This window comes from Xyrauchen texanus, chromosome 38 (genome assembly GCF_025860055.1).
Source record: "Xyrauchen texanus isolate HMW12.3.18 chromosome 38, RBS_HiC_50CHRs, whole genome shotgun sequence".
In the NCBI taxonomy this organism is placed as follows: domain Eukaryota; kingdom Metazoa; phylum Chordata; class Actinopteri; order Cypriniformes; family Catostomidae; genus Xyrauchen; species Xyrauchen texanus.
Genome location: NC_068313.1, coordinates 22,662,836 through 22,683,166, shown reverse-complemented (window position 1 = coordinate 22,683,166; position 20,331 = coordinate 22,662,836). Strand labels below are relative to the sequence as shown.

General features: G+C 38.1%; 1 protein-coding gene across 1 annotated transcript in view; it reads left to right on the top strand.

Moving 5' to 3' along the window:
• Positions 1-16,630, top strand: part of LOC127631782 (serine/threonine-protein kinase TAO1-like) — a 37,969-nt gene extending 21,339 nt beyond the window's left edge. The window contains exons 5-20 of the mRNA XM_052110121.1: positions 426-471; positions 684-780; positions 1,201-1,314; positions 1,697-1,788; positions 1,863-1,956; positions 2,064-2,145; positions 2,975-3,142; positions 6,174-6,380; positions 6,877-7,008; positions 7,154-7,390; positions 7,926-8,054; positions 8,819-9,022; positions 9,431-9,670; positions 9,891-10,103; positions 10,188-10,370; positions 11,777-16,630. Of these exons, the coding sequence (XP_051966081.1) occupies positions 426-471; positions 684-780; positions 1,201-1,314; positions 1,697-1,788; positions 1,863-1,956; positions 2,064-2,145; positions 2,975-3,142; positions 6,174-6,380; positions 6,877-7,008; positions 7,154-7,390; positions 7,926-8,054; positions 8,819-9,022; positions 9,431-9,670; positions 9,891-10,103; positions 10,188-10,370; positions 11,777-12,265 (2,727 nt within the window). The 3' untranslated portion in view covers positions 12,266-16,630. The remainder of the gene's footprint in view (positions 1-425; positions 472-683; positions 781-1,200; positions 1,315-1,696; positions 1,789-1,862; positions 1,957-2,063; positions 2,146-2,974; positions 3,143-6,173; positions 6,381-6,876; positions 7,009-7,153; positions 7,391-7,925; positions 8,055-8,818; positions 9,023-9,430; positions 9,671-9,890; positions 10,104-10,187; positions 10,371-11,776) is intronic.
• The last annotated feature ends 3,701 nt before the right edge of the window (positions 16,631-20,331 follow it).

Genomic DNA, 20,331 nt, shown 5'->3' with positions numbered 1-20,331 from the left:
TAAGGAATACTTGATTCTGATTGGTAAATTGCAGCATTCTGCTGTTCATATTTATTTGTGTAATAGCCATTTAAATGTATAATTGACCATTGTCCTAGGCAACCAACATAGCTGTGCTTCAGTAGTTTTGTGTCTTTGTAACATTCTTTGGCCTTCTCGCATAGTAAAATAATTCCAACTCAAACCATTATTTCATGTCCATTTTATTATTTAATTGGCAAGTAACCATGTAATAAGTAGGATAATAAACCGTTATCTGATCATTATCGCCAAATAAACCCATTTATGGTGATTCAAGACCCCTCCACTTTGCGTTGGGGTTTATTTTATGATAAAGACTGACATACTGAACATTACTCCTAACATAGGACTATTAAAAATATACAAAACCTACTAAGACACATCTCCTCTCACTATTTTTCTAGCTGGTTATGGAGTACTGTCTGGGGTCTGCTTCAGATCTCCTAGAGGGTGAGCTTTGATGTTTTTGATGCTTGCTTAATGTGCTTATTAGCGGCAAAATATATGTGGACCACATACAAGGTCCCTGGTTAGAATCACAATGAAACGTTTATTTATGGATGTATTTGTTAGCCTGATCCACCGAAATTAGCTGATTGAGTTTTTCATCTGAGGGGCATCTGTAAACCCCATTTTTGTCTTTTCAACTCTGTTTCTCACAGTGCACAAGAAACCTTTACAAGAGATGGAGATAGCAGCAATTACTCATGGCACTTTGCTGGGGTTAGCATACCTCCACTCCCACAACATGATTCACAGGTGAGTGTTAGTGTAGTGTTTCCAATATTAGGACCAAACCTGGCTTTTGATCTCACTCAATGCCAATGGCACTTTATATTAAGTGTACATACTGTATATATGCTACTCAAAATGGGCTCAAATACTTGAAAGTTAAACTTGTTTTAATTTATGCTAATTAATCATCCTGGCTGATATCGGCCTATAACTTTACATGGGTAGTTGATGCATAGCATTTCCATTGACTTTTTCATTTTCATCAAGATTTTGGGTTACATTTAATATTAATGTATAAGAGGGGAGTGCTTGTCTTCGGTACCCAATAGTATTATTAATATATGCATTGTATATAAAGCAAGTCAGTCTGTGCTTTATATTGGAGGTTCTGTGTGGATGGGTGGATTTTGCAGTCACCTTTCCTTCTTTCTGTCTGTTTGACAGGGATATCAAGGCTGGGAACATCCTGCTCACAGAGCCTGGACAGGTGAAGCTGGCAGACTTTGGTTCTGCTTCTATCGCCTCTCCTGCTAATTCTTTTGTGGGGACTCCTTATTGGTGAGTTATGCTATTCTTTTCCATTAATTCAAAAGCTATTGGCTGCATAAAGCCAGTTATTCAATTATTCTTAAGCCTGATTTAAATTATGGAAGAAGCCAAACTTTTTCTCCTAGACAAACTAAAACCTCCTAGTCGAACTGTTCTTTTCTGCATATCGCGGTGCCGTTTTGTTGTCTGTTATGCATAACATTGCAATTGCAATTTCTTGCAAGTTCTTTGAGACAAAAGTATAAAGTAAATATATTTATGACTATATTTTAATGTTTGTTTGAATGTACCATGATTACACGCAATTAATCACTTCATTTTCAATAAAAAATTGTGATTCTTGAAATTCAACTTGAAATTCATAATTCTAAATCCCCTTTATTTCTCTCAGGATGGCTCCAGAGGTGATCCTGGCTATGGATGAGGGTCAATATGATGGGAAGGTTGACATCTGGTCTCTAGGAATAACCTGTATTGAATTAGGTGAGATGGATTGATATGATTTAGTCTTATTTTTTGCTCAGTCTCTTTTGCTGATAAACCTATTCCTCTTCTAGCTGAAAGGAAACCTCCACTCTTCAACATGAATGCAATGAGTGCCTTATACCACATCGCGCAGAACGAGAGCCCAAACCTAGAGTCCAGTGAATGGTGAGTGCAGTATTGGAGTAATGGCTTTTCTCTAGTGACTTCATTAGCTCCCTACAACTACAAGCTGTATGTTGTTTGCAATCCTCCTGCTCTCTGTTTCTCTGAAGGTCGGACTACTTCAGAAACTTTGTGGACTCATGCTTACAGAAGTTGCCCCAGGACAGACCCAACTCCGAAGAGCTGTTGAAGGTAAATCTTTTTTAGGAGCAATCCTAATTTACTGCTCAGAGAATTTGTGTGGAAGCTAGCGAGTTCTCTCCTGAAGAATGTTCTGTAATACTCAGGCATGCTGTAAGATTTCATGTATTGTATGATCTTTTCTATTTTCTATTGTCACTGAATTCTGATGCCTGTTTATTGATTTCTGAATCTACCTAATGCATAAGGATTTTTTCCTGCTGGGTCACATTTTTACTTGCCCTGTCCACCTTTTCATTGGACCCTCAACAAAAATTAAACATTTCATTTGTTTTTGTGTTTTTATTTGTGCCAGGAAGAAATAAATTTTCTATGCAAAACATATTTAATAACAGATAATAACTGGAAATTATACAGCTTAAATGTTACTCCATGACAGCTATATTCATAAATGAATCATGCATTGTATGCTATTTTTTCCAGCGAAAGTGGATTTGAGTTGTTCCCATTCTTTCTGATGCTTTCAAGATTATCTCAAATCAGTCTCGGAATTACAACAAAACTGCATCAACCGTATTCTAGCCAGTTAGAGAACATTACCTTTAACATCCTCAGAAAACCAAATATGTATTGGTTTCCAAGGCAAAAGAAAAATCATAAATGTAATATGTGATGACTATGCAGCACTGGCCTGTTAAGATTCCATCAACTCTCACATTGGCCTCGAGTTAGTAGGCCATTCATGTTTAGCCCTATAATGCATGAACCTAATTGTTGAAAAGAAGCCTGGTAATATTTTGAAGTAAAAATGCTCCCTCTGTTTCTTTTAGAGGATCTGATACTTTTATCTTGACTTCAGTAACCACTGCTTTGTGTGCAGCATGCATTTGTCCAGCGCGAGCGGCCGAAGTCAGTGCTTATTGACCTGATCCAGCGCACCAAAGATGCGGTGAGAGAGCTGGACAACCTGCAGTACCGCAAGATGAAAAAGATCCTCTTCCAGGAGGCCCACAATGGTCCTGCGGCAGAGGTCCCAGATGACGAGGAGGTCAGTTGTAACTGCATCTCTCTCTCTCTCTCTCTCTCTCTCTCATATATATAATAAAACAGCTGTGAATCGATTACAAATCATGGACCATTTAAACAAACATATACACTCACCTAAAGGATTATTAGGAACACCTGTTCAATTTCTCATTAATGCAATTATCTAATCAACCAATCACATGGCAGTTGCTTCAATGCATTTAGGGGTGTGGTCCTGGTCAAGACAATCTCCTGAACTCCAAACTGAATGTCAGAATGGGAAAGAAAGGTGATTTAAGCAATGTTGAGCGTGGCATGGTTTTTGGTGCCAGACGGGCCGGTCTGAGTATTTCACAATCTGCTCAGTTACTGGGATTTTCACGCACAACCATATCTAGGGTTTACAAAGAATGGTGTGAAAAGGGAAAAAAATCCAGTATGCGGCAGTCCTGTGGGCAAAAATGCCTTGTTGATGCTAGAGGTCAGAGGAGAATGGGGCAACTGATTCAAGCTGATAGAAGAGCAACTTTGCCTGAAATAACCACTCGTTACAACCGAGGTATGCAGCAAAGCATTTGTGAAGCCACAACACGCACAACCTTGAGGCGGATGGGTTACAACAGCAGAGGACCCCACCGGGTACCACTCATCTCCACTACAAATAGGAAAAAGAGGCTACAATTTGCAAGAGCTCACCAAAATTGGACAGTTGAAGACTGGAAACAGTTTCAGAAAAAATTCAGATGGTAGAGTCAGAATTTGGTGTAAACAGAATGAGAACATGGATCCATCATGCCTTGTTACCACTGTGGGGGATGTTTTCTTGGCACACTTTAGGCCCCTTAGTGCCAATTGGGCATCGTTTAAATGCTACCTGAGCATTGTTTCTGACCATGTCCATCCCTTTATGGCCACCATGTACCCATCCTCTGATGGCTACTTCCAGCAGGATAATGCACCATGTCACAAAGCTTGAATCATTTCAAATTGGTTTCTTGAACATGACAATGAGTTCACTGTACTAAAATGGCCCCCACAGTCACCAGATCTCAACCCAATAGAGCATCTTTGGGATGTGGTGGAACGGGAGCTTCGTGCCCTGGATGTGCATCCCACAAATCTCTATCAACTGCAAGATGCTATCCTATCAATATGGGCCAACATTTCTAAAGAATGCTTTTAGCACCTTGTTGAATCAATGCCACGTAGAATTAAGGCAGTTCTGAAGGTGAAAGGGGGTCAAACACAGTATTAGTATGGTGTTCCTAATAATCCTTTAGGTGAGTGTATATATACACACACATGCTCATACTGGTGGCCAAAAGTTTGGAATGTTTTACAGATTTGGCTCTTATGGAAAGAAATTGGTACTTCTGTTCACCAAAATGACATTCAACTGATCACATTGTATAGTCAGGGCATTGATAATGTGAAAAATTACAATTTGAAAACATAATTCTGAACTTATTAAACTACTTCAGAGAGTTCTCATCAAAAAATCCTCCACGTGCTGCAATGACAGTTTTGTAGATCCTTGGCATTCTAGCTGTCAGTTTGTCCAGACACTCGGGTGACTTTCATCCCACACTTCCTGTTGCACTTGCCATAGATGTCTTGTCGGACACTTCTCACGTACCTTACAATCTAGCTGATCCCACAAAAGCTCAATGGGGTTAAGATCCATAAAACTCTTTTCCAGAGTGTCTCTTTGCCTACTCTAACCTTTTCCTTTTGTTTTTCTGTTTCAAAAGTGTCTTTTTCTTTTGTGTGTGTCTGACAATGCCAGTAAAAACTTTTTAAGCACTTGACTGAAATGTTTCTCATGATCTTAAGAATATTTTGATCTGAAGGCGTATGCTTAAAGGATTTAAATTAGTTTTGTAGACAAAAATATAATTGTGCCACATATTAATTGATTTAATTATAAAACTAATTTGAAGTTATTAAAAAAAAAAAGGTTTTTGAAATGGATGACTTGGACCAAATAATAAAGAAAAGCAGCCAATAAGTGCCCAACATAGATGGGAACTCCTTCAATACTGTTTGAAAAGCATCTCAGGTTGATACTTCAAGAATTCTGTTGAAAAAATGTCAAGAGTGCATGTCTGCAAATTCTAGACAAAGCGTTACTACTTACTACTAAGATTTTTTTTTTTGTTGTCATTTATGTTATTCCATAATTTTGATGACTTTACTGGTATTCTAAAATGTGGAGAGAAAGAAATTATAATAAAGAATGATTAAGTGTTTCGAAACCTTTGACCGGTTGGGGGGGGTGCGTGCGCCTGTGTGTAATGCTACTTTGTCTCAAAGAACTTTCAAGATATTAGTTAGTCATTGGTTAGTTACATGCCTTCAAATCAGTGGACATGCTATAATTAAAAGTTATTAAAAGCAAATACATCTTGCTTTTAGTGTGGAATTTAATAATAGGATCAAATGGACAGATTCGATTTATATCAAGCTTTATTGTCAAAAGAAACTTAATAGTACATGCATTATTTGACACTTTACATACAGATATAAAACATATTGAATGCTGAAGTTTAATTTCCTGTATTTTAAAATCTCAAAAAACTATTTACCTGGCTGCCATTTCATTCTTTATCATGCACATGCTTGGTCTCTCTTCACATTTCGCTTTTGACACTAGTTCAGATGGCGGCGAGTTAGAATTTTCGGGTGACACGAAGAGATACGGCAGCCTGCATTTATATATTTAATCGGCCTGTCGGATATTTCAGTCCAAGGCCGCACAAGTAATTTAATAAATAATATTAAAAAAATAAACGCCTCCCTGATTCGCTATCATATTGATGTCTGCAATTGACATTTCTCTGATTGTTTACAATGCTTCACCACAAAAGGCATACTGTAAATAAACAAAATTAGACACAATAGTGAATTGGCCTAAATGGAATACCATATTTAACACTTTATATAAGTTTGTGGCAGGTGTGATCATAATCTTGATTATTTCAATTAATTGTGCAGCTCTATATTGGTCCATCACTATGTCTCATTATGTGGATATGAATGTTAATGTGTTGTAGGAGGTGGAGCACAGTGTTGGACGTACAGGCACAGTGAACAGTGTGGGGAGTAATCAGTCCATCCCTAGTATGTCCATCAGTGCCAGCTCACAGAGCAGCTCCGTCAACAGTCTGCCTGATGCCACTGATGACAACAAGAGTGAGGTGGATCTTATGGAGAAAGACCAAACCATTATACCTAACAGCTCTGTGATTCACATCAAACCGGTGTGTGCTCTTCTGCTGTACTTGCATTCACATTTATTTTCTTGCCAGATACCAAAGCAACTTGCTTTGTATTGTATGCTAAGTGCATTTACTGTATTATGTTTTTAAAATTACAACACAAATTGAATGGTGCTAATAATGAACTTAACCCAAGCAAGGAAGGAAAATTATCTTAATGGTTCCTTTTTCTTTTAAAACAAAAATCTAATCATTGCCAATCTTTCTTTTCTCCCCAATTATGTATTTTTGAGAGATACTCATCTGTCCATTTATAATATTAGATAATTGAGGTACTTGGTGCATCACCACGATTGTCAGACATGTTTAATTGATGTTGTCATCAAATATAAACACAATAATTAACATGGTAAGAGTACAGTCATATGAAATTATGGGGTCAAATGTAATCATCCATGGTGGTTTTTGGATGTTACATCAGCTATAAATGACAAGCATGACATGTATGTTCTTAATGTGCTGTATTTGTTTGCTGAAGGAGGAAGAGAGCTATCCAGAAGACACAGAAGCTCCGAGACAACCGTCAGAACCCCAGTCTCCCCCAGTACAGACACCGCGGCGTCAATACAGGAACCGAGAGCACTTTGCCACCATCCGCACAGCCTCCCTGGTGAGAACCAGATTACCACCTAAGAGTCAGGGAGAGTCCGTGTGCTCTCTAATCACTTTAAGTTGAACTGTTTCTACAACACTTGAATGCTGGTGTCTGTTCTACTACAATGGTCAAAAGTGTGCTTGTTTGTATGTGTCTTTAGGTTACTCGTCAGATTCAGGAGCATGAGCAGGACTCTGAGGTGCGAGAGCAGATGTCTGGATACAAACGTATGCGCAGACAGCACCAGAAACACCTTCTGGCCCTGGAGAACAAAATGAAGGGCGAGATGGATGAGCACAGACTCAAACTGGACAAGGAACTGGAAAACCAGAGGAACAGCTTTGCTACCGAGATGGACAAACTCATCAAGAAGCACCAAGCCACCATGGACAAAGATGTACTGTATCATTGTCATAAAACCAAAAAGCAAATTCTAACAACAATTTGTCATTAATTATTACTGTTTGAAGCCAAGTAGAACAGTGCAGGGTTCCCATGATCATGGAAAGCCTGGAAAAATTGGGACATTTTAAAATTGTGTTTTCCGGGCATGGAAAAGTCATGGTATATTCACTGCTGTAGTGAATATACATTTTTCTATTTATGCTGTGCTCTAACATCACCTAAACGTTGCTCTTGGTTAGAGCTTGTGTAGAGTAGAACTTGTTTGCAAGCCTTAGTGATGTCCCTTTTGCAAGCTAATCCTTCTTTTGAGTAGGTTCTTTTCAGTTAATTGGTCAAAATGATTAAATATTTGTTTAAATGATTAATCAAATTAGCGAATCAGTCTGAATAAAGATTATTTAAAAAATTGGTTTCTGGAAATTACCCTGGAAAATAAATGTTTATTTATTTATTCTGAAACATTCAGAATAAATTGTCTTCTGTTTGTGCATGTCTGGTGTAAATTTTTGCTGCACTCTGCTTTGCAGGCCAAGACTTTTGCCAACGATGAGAAGAAGTTCCTGCAGCACATTCAGACCCAGCAGAAGAAGGAGCTAAACGGCTTCCTGGAGTCTCAGAAACGCGAGTACAAACTGCGCAAAGAGCAACTCAAAGAGGTCAGAAAGCCATTCAATCATAATCCTGTCTGGACTATTCTTAAAGGAATATTCCGGGTCCACTTCAAGTTAATCTCAACTGACAACATTTGTGGTATAATATTGATAACCACAAAAATGGATTGACTCTAAAATATTTACGTTAAAATACGTTACGTTAAAATACTCACTGTTTCATAAATATAGCCACAAGACATAAACATAATGAGTGTTAACATGATTTTAGTGTGATAAAATCACATGCTAACCTTTTCTGTGTAAAGTTATAGCTAATTTTACAACTTTGTTACCATAATGATGTAATTTCAACAAACACTATATCGACTGTAAAAATTTCAATTTAAACAACTTTACAGCTCAAATAATACATAACATTTAACAGAAGAATTCATGTTTTTATAAAATTATTAGCTTCACATTTCTGCTTTTAAACCCTTCAATATTTGGCCACATTCACTTCCATTGTAAGTGCCTCACTGTAACCTCGATATTTTTATTTATTTTTTTTCAAGAAAAGGAGGGACGACTCAATTTATTTTTGTGGTAATCAACATTATGCCACAAATTCTGTCAATTGAACTTAACTTGTATTGAACCCGGAATATTCATTTTTAACATGCTGGTCTTCGTTTCTCGAAATCTCACTTTGAGACTTAGATCAAAAAATTAAGATTCATATTCCAGTCTGTATAGATAGATCATGTTCCTCTCCATAATACTTAGCTTACACATTCCCATGCATACCATCTTCTCCATATGTGCAGGAGCTGAATGAGAACCAGTCCACACCAAAGAAGGAGAAGCAGGAGTGGTTGTCCAAGCAGAAGGAGAACATCCAGCACTTCCAGGCGGAGGAGGAGGCCAACCTTCTTCGCCGGCAGAGACAGTACCTGGAGCTCGAGTGCCGAAGGTTCAAACGGCGTATCCTGCTCAAACGTCACAAAGTGGAACAAGATCTTATAAGAGAGGTTAGTAGACAGTGAGCTCACATGTACACTAAATGGAAAATGTACCACTTGTAGGTAAGTTGACTAGTTTATCTGCATTTTCATATTTATTTTTATATATATATATATATTTTTTTATTTTTTTTTATTTAGTTTTGATATTTTAAGAGAGTTTTAATATGGAAAGTTAAGTTAAAAATAGTCAAAGTTTTTACGTTCACAATCATCCCTTATACACGCAGTTGTTGTTGTTAACACTGGACTATTAGCGATTATGAACATGGCTCATTTTGTTCTTGATGATAGAGTACTATGACTTCTTGAGTGTCCAGTTCATTGGCCTTTGAATTAAACCTAAAATGAAATATAACAAGTCTTTATCCACATTTTCCTAGCTTTGTACCATCAGTGTAATGCGTGTTTTCTCAGGAGCTGAAGAAGCGTCAGACGCAGAAGGATCTGGAGCATGCCATGCTGCTCCGACACCACGAGTCCATGCAGGAGCTGGAGTTCAGACACCTGAGCAACATCCAGAAGATGCGTGCAGAGCAGATCCGCCTGCAGCACCAGACTGAGCTCACCAACCAGCTGGAGTACAACAAGCGCAGGGAGAGGGAGCTCAGACGCAAACACGTCATGGAGGTCCGACAGCAGCCCAAGAGCCTCAAGGTAGTTACAATCACTTCTCCGGTTGTAGGTTAGCATTAATGCACTATAAGTAGCTTTGTATAAAATGTCTGCTCAGTGACAAATGAGAAATTAGGTTTAGGATTAATTATAGCATGAAAAATGTCTCTGCTGATTGCCTCATTTATTTGCGCTGCTCACCTTTTGTTTTTAGCTTAGTTAGTTTACTGATCTTCCTGCCCCAACATTGTTTCTCTGACAGTCCAAAGAGCTACAAATCAAGAAACAGTTCCAGGATACATGTAAGATCCAGACCCGGCAGTACAAAGCCCTGCGGAACCACCTGCTGGAGAGCACACCAAAACCCGACCACAAGACCATGCTGAAGAGACTGAAGGAGGAACAAACGAGAAAACTAGCCATCCTTGCCGAGCAGTACGACCACACCATCAACAACATGCTCTCCACACAGGCTGTGAGTGGTGAAAAGAAAGAATACACACAAATGTTGTAACCTTCATTGTCTGATCATATGATAAAAATGGTCTTTCTCTTTCAGTTGCGTCTGGATGAGGCGCAGGAGGCCGAGTGTCAGGTGCTGAGGATGCAGCTGCAGCAGGAGTTGGAGCTGTTGAATGCATATCAGAGTAAGATCAAGATGCAGACGGACGCACAGCAGGAGCGAGAGAGGAAAGAGCTGGAGCAGAGAGTGTCCCTGAGGAGAGCCCTGCTGGAGACCAAGGTCTTATAAGTCACTTAAAGGGACAATTCACTCAAATTTAATTCTGTCATAATTTACTAACACTCACATGCTGTTCCAAACTCATATGACTTTCCTTCTTCCTTTAAACACAAAAAAGAGATGTAAGGCCTCAGTCACCATTCACTTTCATTGAATGAGAAAAAGATGCAATGAAAGTGAATAGTGACTGGGCTTACATCTCTTTTTTTGTGTTTAAAGGAAGAAACGGGTTTGGAACACATGTGGATGAGAACATGATGACAGAAGTTTAATTTTGGGTAAACTTAAGCATATATTATTTTATAAGATGTATCAAGAATTGTCTGGCTAATCTAAATGGTCTGCAATTCTTTAAACATTTATGTGACTGTTCTTAGTTCTTTGCACATTTGTTTTGCAAATAAATATCAGCTATATAGTGATATAGAGGCCCCAAAAAGAATTTGGGTACTTAGTCACACTTAAAAATGTATCATGTCATCGCATTAGATGGTACCAACAGCAATTTAACCAACTTGTTCAAAGGTCATCTTTCATCCTCTCTTGTTCACACAAGTGTCTTGGCAGAGGAACCACAGGTGTATTTCATTGCTGTAACTAGAGACATGTTCCACTAAATTTGGCAACCAACAATCATTTTAATCATTAATTTTCAAGTATGTCTTAAAGTGATATGAAACTCTCCTAGTTCAACGGGGTGTGAAAGCTACTTTCAAAACACTTGCAACAGAGATGGCTGAACATCACATTATGAGTGGAGATGACAACAATACAGTTTTAGGTCACTTCGCTTTGTATCAGTCATGGGAAAAAAGTGTGAAGAGTGAAGATGACAGAAGACAGTTTGCAAATCAGCAAAAACGATTTGGATGTTGTGTTCAAACTTTTGAGAATAAAGTGAGAACAGCACTCAAAAGAGATATTACCATCAAAACCAGCAATCCTTTGAGACTTTAAATTAATTCAAAGATATTTATGATTACAAGGAGTGTTTCGGGTTGAATACAAGTTAAACTATTGACCGCATTTGTAGCAAAACATTGATTAGCACAAAAAATCACTTTGGCTCATCCTTCTTTTTTTTAAAGAATAAAATCACTTTTTGTGAGACGCATAATGAAAGTTAACCGGTCCAATAAATGCACTTTGTTTTTCAGAAGTATAGCCAAATTCAAACAAATAAATAACCACTTTCCAAATAACTCTAAACACAATGAGTGCTATCATTGTTTTCAATTATGTGCAACGTGTACATATCTAAAAAAATCTTTAAGTGAAAATACTTGGAAATAAATGGGCCATTATATGATAAACCTGTTTTGTAGACATATTTATAATAAATTATGACTATATAACAGTATGGGCTATTCTAGAGTCTGATGTGGCCTCTGATTTGTATCCCACAGATCGAGGAGGAGATGTTGACCTTGCAGAATGAACGCACAGAGAGGATCCGCAGCCTGCTGGAACGTCAGGCCAGAGAAATCGAGACCTTCGATTCCGAGAGCTTGCGCTTGGGCTTCAGCAACATTGTGTTGGCTAACATCTCTCCTGAGGGCCTCAGCCACAGCTTCCCTGGAGCCAGTTGGATCCCCCATCAGCACCACGCGGATAGCTCTCTGGGGACTCAATGGGGCAGCAGCACTGGTTCAGGATCCAGTCACCACTACCACTCCAGCCAGGCAGGATCTCCGGCCCTGCAGAGCTGGGGTCAAGCCATCCCAGGAGGTGGGCTTCCACCGTGCGGCCACTCCTCAGGCCCTCCAGGGGCCATGCCAAAAAGCAGTACAGGGTTGCCCAACAGCCCCCAGGGGGGGCCCACTGAGCAGGGCATGAGTAGGAGCACCAGCATCACATCACAGATATCTAACGGTTCACACCTGTCTTATACATAGACACCAGTGCGTTTGTGCCAACCCTCCACACAGAAACATAAACACACAGGGTAGGGGAACGCACTTGCCCAGACTCAAGACTGGCACAGAGAGCAGAGCTAACTGCACTTGTCTCTCTACTCCCACTCTTCCTTTTTGTTGTCTCTATATCTCTCATTTCCGCTTTTCTCTCTCATTTCAGTCTCTTACTTGCAGATATGTAAACTATAGTAAATATTGCTCAGGTCAAAAGGAATTCTAACTTTGCATGAAACTTGTTTGACAACCATGCAGAGCTAGAGTCAAGAACATTAGTCTGATCATTCAGAGCTCACTTGAAGAGTTATTTAGTGCTAAAATTATAGATATAAATATTAAATAGATGTTTACTTGGCTTTAGTCCACTTGATATGTGGATTCATAAACCAAACTGATGGAGAAGTTGGTCGCAATTTTCACATTATCTGCAAATAAATGAAATCCTAAATGATTATGTAAGAATGCAAGGGATATGGATATCTAGATGCAGTTACAAAAGCTCCTGAACAATCAGCCTGCTGTCATGCTCTAGGAATGAAAAATTGGGGTTTTAAAAAAGAAAGAAATCAAGATGACTTTTTGCAGTATATGTAATGTGGTGTGTTAAGAAGAGTCAGGCAAGTAAATGTTTTTAAGTATTTAAAGTATTTAATTTGTCAGAGTTTTAAATTAGTTTATTCAATTGCAGTGAGGATCTCGGATGTTTGCCTACATTTAAGCACTGGATTTTTTTCCCCCCCAGAAATTACTTGCGACTCAAAATCCATTTCAATTTGGTGTGTATATACATGCATACATACTTGACCTTATAGAATTTTTGTCACATTTATTTGGCCGTTAAACATCAATGAGGCTGTGTTTCCCAAGCAGTGTGTTTTAGCAGAGTGTACGATTTAATGAACTGTGCTAGCAAGCTCCGATCTACAGCGTCACTTACTTTTTTTTTAGTCTGTACTTGAATTAAGCAACATGGTTATGGCCAGGCAGTCTGTCTTTAGTCTCATCCTTTGATATTCCCTTTATTTTATTACATAAGCTAGTTTACATCTGTGTTGTTTGTCCAGACACATGATGCAAAGAAAAAACAGTATATTTTTGATTTTGTGGTTACTTCAGATAAAATATGTTTAGGTATGCAATGCCACTAAAGAGCTAAAGGATATCAGATGTGTGTTCAGTGCCTTTAATGTGTTGATTCAGTGTAGATACTCCAAGATATGTTTTAATGTACCCAGAAAAAAAAACCTTCCAAATTTACATAAATTTTAATCCCGTCATGACAGAATGTAACTGATCGGGAATAAAGACTGATGCTTCATACTAGAACAAGGAGAGTGTGTGTTAAGTGTGCGCGTTCCTCCTACATGCAGTACATGTCATGTGTGACAGGCTTATGTTTTCCCACAAGGTAAAACTAAACACTAACACAAACTTTTGAGGTGCCTTTTAATATCTGCCAAGCAGAAGCACTTTATGTAGAGTGTCGTATTTTGGGGAATATTTTGACAAACGTTTGGAACCATGAAAATGACGGATGCGGGCATAGTGTGTGTGTGTGTGATGCCACTTGGTGAGTGACTGACCTGGAGTTCTCCAGAATTTTTTTTTCAGGGTTCAGTTTATTAAAGGAGATCTATTTGTTCACTGTATGGAAGAGGTAGCTATGAAAGTGCAAACTTGTTTCGGGGTTTCTCAGTGAATTTCTTTGGATGGTATCTTCATGATTTTTATTTTTTTTCTCCCCCAAAGGAAATCAATGACAATGCAGAACCTTTTTGAATGTACTTTGTCCCCCATTATGTTTGTGTCATGTTTGTTTGGCACTTTGGGAATGTTAAAACCGTAGGAGCATAAACGACTTCCTCTTTTTCTTAAGATCATGACAGCAGGCTTTGTTCTATGATTCATAACAGGCTCTTGTGGAGCAGGCAAACAATTTATTTGGTCTCAAGACCTCCACATTAAACGGGTGTGTTCACTGTATCGCACTCCTACACTACCAGTTGAATTTTTGGACGCATCTAATCATCATTATTTATTATTTCTATTTTCCACATATTAGAATACTAGTGAAGTCATCTAAACTATGAAGTATCATATGGAAATGTGTGTGTGTGTGGGGGGGGGTCTTTTTGTGAACAAGACAATATTTAACAAATCAAAATGTCACATCTTGTATTTGAGCTTACTCAAAGTAGCTATCCTTGCACAATCTGGGCATTCTATACAACTTCAAGAGGTATCCACCTGAGATGCTCTTAAAATATCATTAAATGAGTCAATACACTTTGGTCAAGTACCAAACTTTTTACTGGTCTAGCGTAGGTCTATGAAGAACACTAGATGTATTTTAATAAATCAATAGATGCCCCAATTATATAAAAGCCAAAATATGTAATTACATTTTTTTTCCCTCATTAGTTGGCTGGTAAAAGCAACTGAGATGACCATGCACTTGAGTAGTTTCCTCTTAATCTGGCAGGAAACCCTGTGGTCTCTTTATCCCCGCTATCTGTCTGTCCTCTGTGCTGCCCATACCGCAGGTGTCGGTGCCCAGTATTGTGAGGAATTGAGCTGTGCTGCCGATGCCCCTGCCTGCCCTCACTCTTTCCCTCATCCTTGTGAATTTTTATTCGTGTTTTAACACTTCTGATGTAGTATTTTACCCTCACTTTTTCCCTTGTGCAATTATTGAAGACAAATGTCTCCAGGCAGGACACGTCTCTCGCCCTCCTTTATGTTCTATGTCAAAAGAGCCTCTTATTACCAAATGGATCCAGCTCTAATGTGAAAGTCTAGAGGAGTCACCCGGGGAGAGGGTTCATATTGTATATTTGATCAAAATAAAGATTTAGAATACATGGAAATTAACAAAATTGATGGTGGGTTCCCCTCCATCTCTGCATGTGGACAAATGTTTTAAAAGAATCCTATTTCGAAACTATTTACCTTTAGCTAGTCCAGGGATGGTTCGTCCAAAAAAGAAAATTCTGTCGTAATTTTCTCACTTTCATGTAGTTTCAAACCCGCATGACTTATGTTATTGCATCTTTTTCTTTCCATACAATGAAAGTGAATGGTGACTGAGGCCAACATTCTGCAGGACACCCCTTTTTTTGGTTCCATAGACAAAGAAAGTCAGATGTTTTTGGATGTGAGGGTGAATAAATGATGATGGAATTTTCAACAATACAATGAGACTCACTCTGGGGCTTCGGAGTTGAACTTCAGGGAGTAGTGTGTGTTTACATGTCAACTCTGCACACTTTGTTTTCCATTTGTATTTGAACATTAGTCTGTTGATCACAGGAAAGCTTCTGCACATGCCATTGTCCTCTGTATTCTGAAACGCCTTTATTCTGAACCCTACATTCATGTGAATGTCAGAAGGTGCAGTATCATCCAGTATACTATGACTTCAGTTTAAGGGCACAAATGTGCAGAACAGCGCTGTTAAAGGATCGTCACATTTTTAATAATAGTCCTCCCATTGGTCTATATTTTGATATCAAGGTATACCTTTTGGTTTTGACCAACAAACAATCAGTTTAGTACAATTATTATTATTTTTTTATCCATTTCGTTTATAAGAATACATTTTGGGTGAGGGCTGTTTCAATTTGGTTGGCATTCATAATTGTGATAACCGTTTATTTGTCATACCTGATACTTGTCATTTTATTTTTTATCATAGTTTTAAACTTTTGTCCTACTGACTGAATTTAGTGGATTTGTAAGTTATACTGCTATTTGAGAAATACTAGTATGAAATGCAAACGTTTTTTATAATGGAGGTTCAGCCTCTTGTCAAACACTGTGCCATCCCACAGCTGCCAAGCCCGGTCACTACTGCAAAGTCTCCTCTCCAGAGAAACTAACTGATGGGCTTTAAGAGAGAGAATGTTATTTTAATTCTAATGGGCCTGAATGCTCCCATTGCCAACACTACAAAAAAATGAAATAAGGTGTGATAGAGAGGGGCTGGTCAAAGGGGAAGGGCTACATGTCTGTAAAGAACATCAGTATTCATTCGCTGTGCTCGAAAATTGCATAATAAACTGTATGCCATTTCCAGCGCACGCATTGTCCTCTGGCTCAGCATCACCACTATGACTCGTATGTAACCTGTATCAAAATGTAGAGATTGTGTATCATGTTCTTGAATGTCAAAAAAGATTATACAAAAAGTTTAAAAATACAAAATAAATGACTTGAAATTGTATTGAAGTATTCCTAAATCAGAGAAAACAAGTCTAGGGATAAATTAAAAATTATTATTCTGTTCTGTAATATTGTGTTGATGGAGGAACACTGGTCAGAGGATCTGATGTAATAAAATTACATTTAGTACAACATTTTGTCTGGCTTTTAATTAAAATGCTTTCTCTTTAAAAATGTATTAGCAGCCAAATTACTTTTTGTGTCAGTCTGGTAATCAATTGCATTTTAACATATGAACAACAAACGGGAATGTATTTTTTATAATATTAACTATTATATTAACAATTTGATTGTTCCCAAAGTTGGGCACGAACAGGATCATTGTGCTTTTGTCTTAAAGGGATAGTTCACCCAAAAATGTAAATTCTCTCATCATTTACTCACCCTCATGCCATCCCAGATGTGTGTGACTTACTTTCCTCTGCACAAGTGATTTTTTTTTATTATTTATTTAAAAATATCTTGGCTCTGTACAATGAAAGTCAACAGGGTCCAAAACTTTGAAGCTCAAAGCACAAAGGCAGCAGAAAACGTAATCCAGTTGTTAAATCCATGTTTTCAGAAGTGATATGACAGGTGTGGATGAGAAACAGATTGACATTTAAGTGCTTTTTTTATTATAAATCTCCACTTTCAAACAGCCTTCCTAAGCACTCTTCTCAAGAGTTCTTTTGTTTTTGGCAATTTGCGTTCTTCATGCATATCGCTAGCTACTGGGCAGGGAGGAGAATTTATTGTAAGAAAGGACTTAAATATTGATCTGTTTCTCCCCCACATCTATCATATCACTTCTGAAGATATTGGCCTTACCATTAAGGTCATATGGATTACTTTTATGCTGCCTTTATGTGCTTTTTGAGCTTCAGAGTTATGGACCCTGTTGACTTGCATTGTTTGGTCCTACAGAGCTGAAATATTCTTCTTAAAATATTAGTTTGTGTTCAGCAGAAGAAAGTAAGTCACACACATCTGGGATGGCATGAGGGTGAGTAAATGATGAGAGAATTTATATTTTTGGGTGAACTATACCTTTAAAGTTGGTTTGGAAACAAGCTATACATACCTTACTACCATTAAAATTGTCCTTGAGTGGACACTGAGGAATGTTTTCTAATAATTACATTTTTTGGAAATTGCGTTCCACTGTCTTCCCAGCTGGAAAATATTTAATTAACATTAAACCAGTCTAAGCTGACCATTCTACCTGGTCAGGGGTTTTCGAGGGATTTGTGACACTTTTCTGCTGGTCAGGCTGAAAGACCAGCCAACCAGTTTAGGCTTTTTTCAGCAGCGTGAGGGAACTTATATTGTAAGTCAGTTGTCTGTAGTGTATAGTTTTGTATTTAACAGCCATGTTCTGTAATGTATGCTGTAGTATTTACAAGGTTGGGAGGGTTAATTTTTTCATTACAGAATACATGCTATACAGAATAAAATGTAATTTGTAATATATTTTGTTAGATTACTCAAGGTCAGTAACATACTATAAATACTTTGGATTACTTCTTCAGCACTGGTTGTTTTTTTTTTTTTCACTTGTTTTGAATATAAAAACGTGTATTTTGTCTTACATTCTCTGAAAAACCTAATTATCTTATGCAGTGTTGTTTCTAACACAAGATAAATGTATTTTTTATATTTTTACAGGAAAACAATACAAAAATCATTATCAAGAATATGATTTGTGCCCTAATATCAAAGGTCTTAATAGAAAAAACTAAATTATGATCCAACATGAATTTTCTTGACAAAAAAATAAGATTGTGCCTGGTAACATGTACAAGTAAAATGGTAAGAGATAGCATTTTAGCTTAGCATAAAGCTGACAATTTTCACAAGATTTATTTCTATTTCTTCTGCTCCAAACTTACTTCAAACTTCCTTCTCTGTCTGCTTGTATGAATGTAACACATCAAGAAAGTTTCACTGCTGTTCAAATGCACTGTGGATCGCATCATTTATATGTAGAAATGGTTTCCTGGTTTCTGTTTGTTTCTTGTATGAAATATTTGCTTGAGAGATGAAACAATGTTTACTTAAATTATTATTAGTTTTTGCCGTGGTATTGTTATCTCAAATTGGTATTGAGAAGCATGAAATTTCACTGGTGTAAGTGTTCATCAACTACTGAAATTTTGGTAACATGACAGCACTAATGCTCACATGCTTGTGGAAATGAGATATAGGCCCACAAGAAGTCATGAAAAATGTAAAATGGACTGCAGTGACATATCACAATTTTTAACAAATGTCTCATGTCTAATCTGTCTTTCTCTCAGCCTTTAGCTTTGGTATCATGGGGTCGCTCACATCACACTTGGGCTTTGTGATTGGCTGCTTTCAATTTCCTCCAATATTATTCAAGCTAGCACAAGACAAAGAGCAATGTACAGTATGTATTTGATGAAACCGGCACCCATGGACAAACTCCAGAACATCAATCAAGATATGTCCAAAGTGAAGAGATCAAATTTGAAGAAATTGCACACTGACCTCTTTAACAACCAGAATTGTTTTTTGTTGATGATGATGATGCAGTTGTTTTATGTAAATTGGAATGCTAATGCTAACCTTCATTCTCATCTCTGAATGCTACTTTTTAAAACACAGCTGCATGAAGACTCTAAGCCTTAATGAGATACAGAGGACCAGAGGAAGAACCAGGAAGACCAGAATGGCCCTCCAACAAACATCAGAGGAAGTGGAACTGAAATCTGAAGTCAAACCAGATAAATTTGATAGCACAGAGAGCGCTAACTTGAACAGGACAGACACGCTACCACAAAATGTTACAAAGGATATGGCCTCTTTGGCGATGCTGACAGTTAATGTTACACAATCTCTCAGTTCAGATCTCTCAGTTCAGTTAAGCACTCTGAGGAACCAGAAGTGAGGGTTAAGGACAAAGATAAGAAGATAATCAATGAAGAAACACAGTTTGAGCAGGATAAAGTTGTTGAAAGACATTTTGACCAAACAGACAAAGTCACAAAAGAAAACTATAGCAGAATGGAGGAGGCATCGCATTAAGACTGGTTTGGATCTGAACGTGGAGAGCTTGGACAGTGCGGTGTTCCAGACCTAAACTCTCCTCATTTAGAGGGACCCTTGAGGTGGGGAAAGAAACCCCTTTCCACGCACTAGTGCAGCTCAGCTGATGAGGCCATTTGGGCAGCAGCCGCTCTAGGCTTCCTGTTGGTGCTGCTTACCCTGTCTGTGCTCCACACATGCCTTTTATGGCCATCTTCATCCTGTCTCCACTGGCATGATAAACAGCAAGACTATGAGAATGTGTAATGTAAGTGAATGGATACCAAAATTCTGAGGCTCCAAAATGCACAAAAAGGCAGCAACCAGTGGTTAAATCTATATCTTCAGAAGTGATATGATAGGTGTGGGTGAGAAACAGATCTACATTTTAGTCATTTTTACTATAAATTATCCTCCCTGCCCAGTAGGTGACGATGTGCACTAACAATGGAAATCGGAAATGGAATGGAAATTTTTCCTCCAAAGTTTTGGTAAAATGGGGAGAGTATTGAGACAATTCATTGAAATTAGACAGCTCACTGTCATTTTAATTTCACAAATAAACGCAATCAGAAGAGGAATTGCAATCAAAAAGAACTGTTGCCCTTCTGATAGGACTGGAACATTGGTGCTGATGTTGCGTCTATCGCAGTTTAAAATCCGAAAACGAATGGCCCTGTTTGAGCTGGCAACTTGCACCAAGCAGTGGGGGAAACTTTCAATCTTCGTATAAGGACCATCCATCGATGTGTATAATATGTGTGCACAGCTATTAAAGAAAATTGAGGAGTTACGTT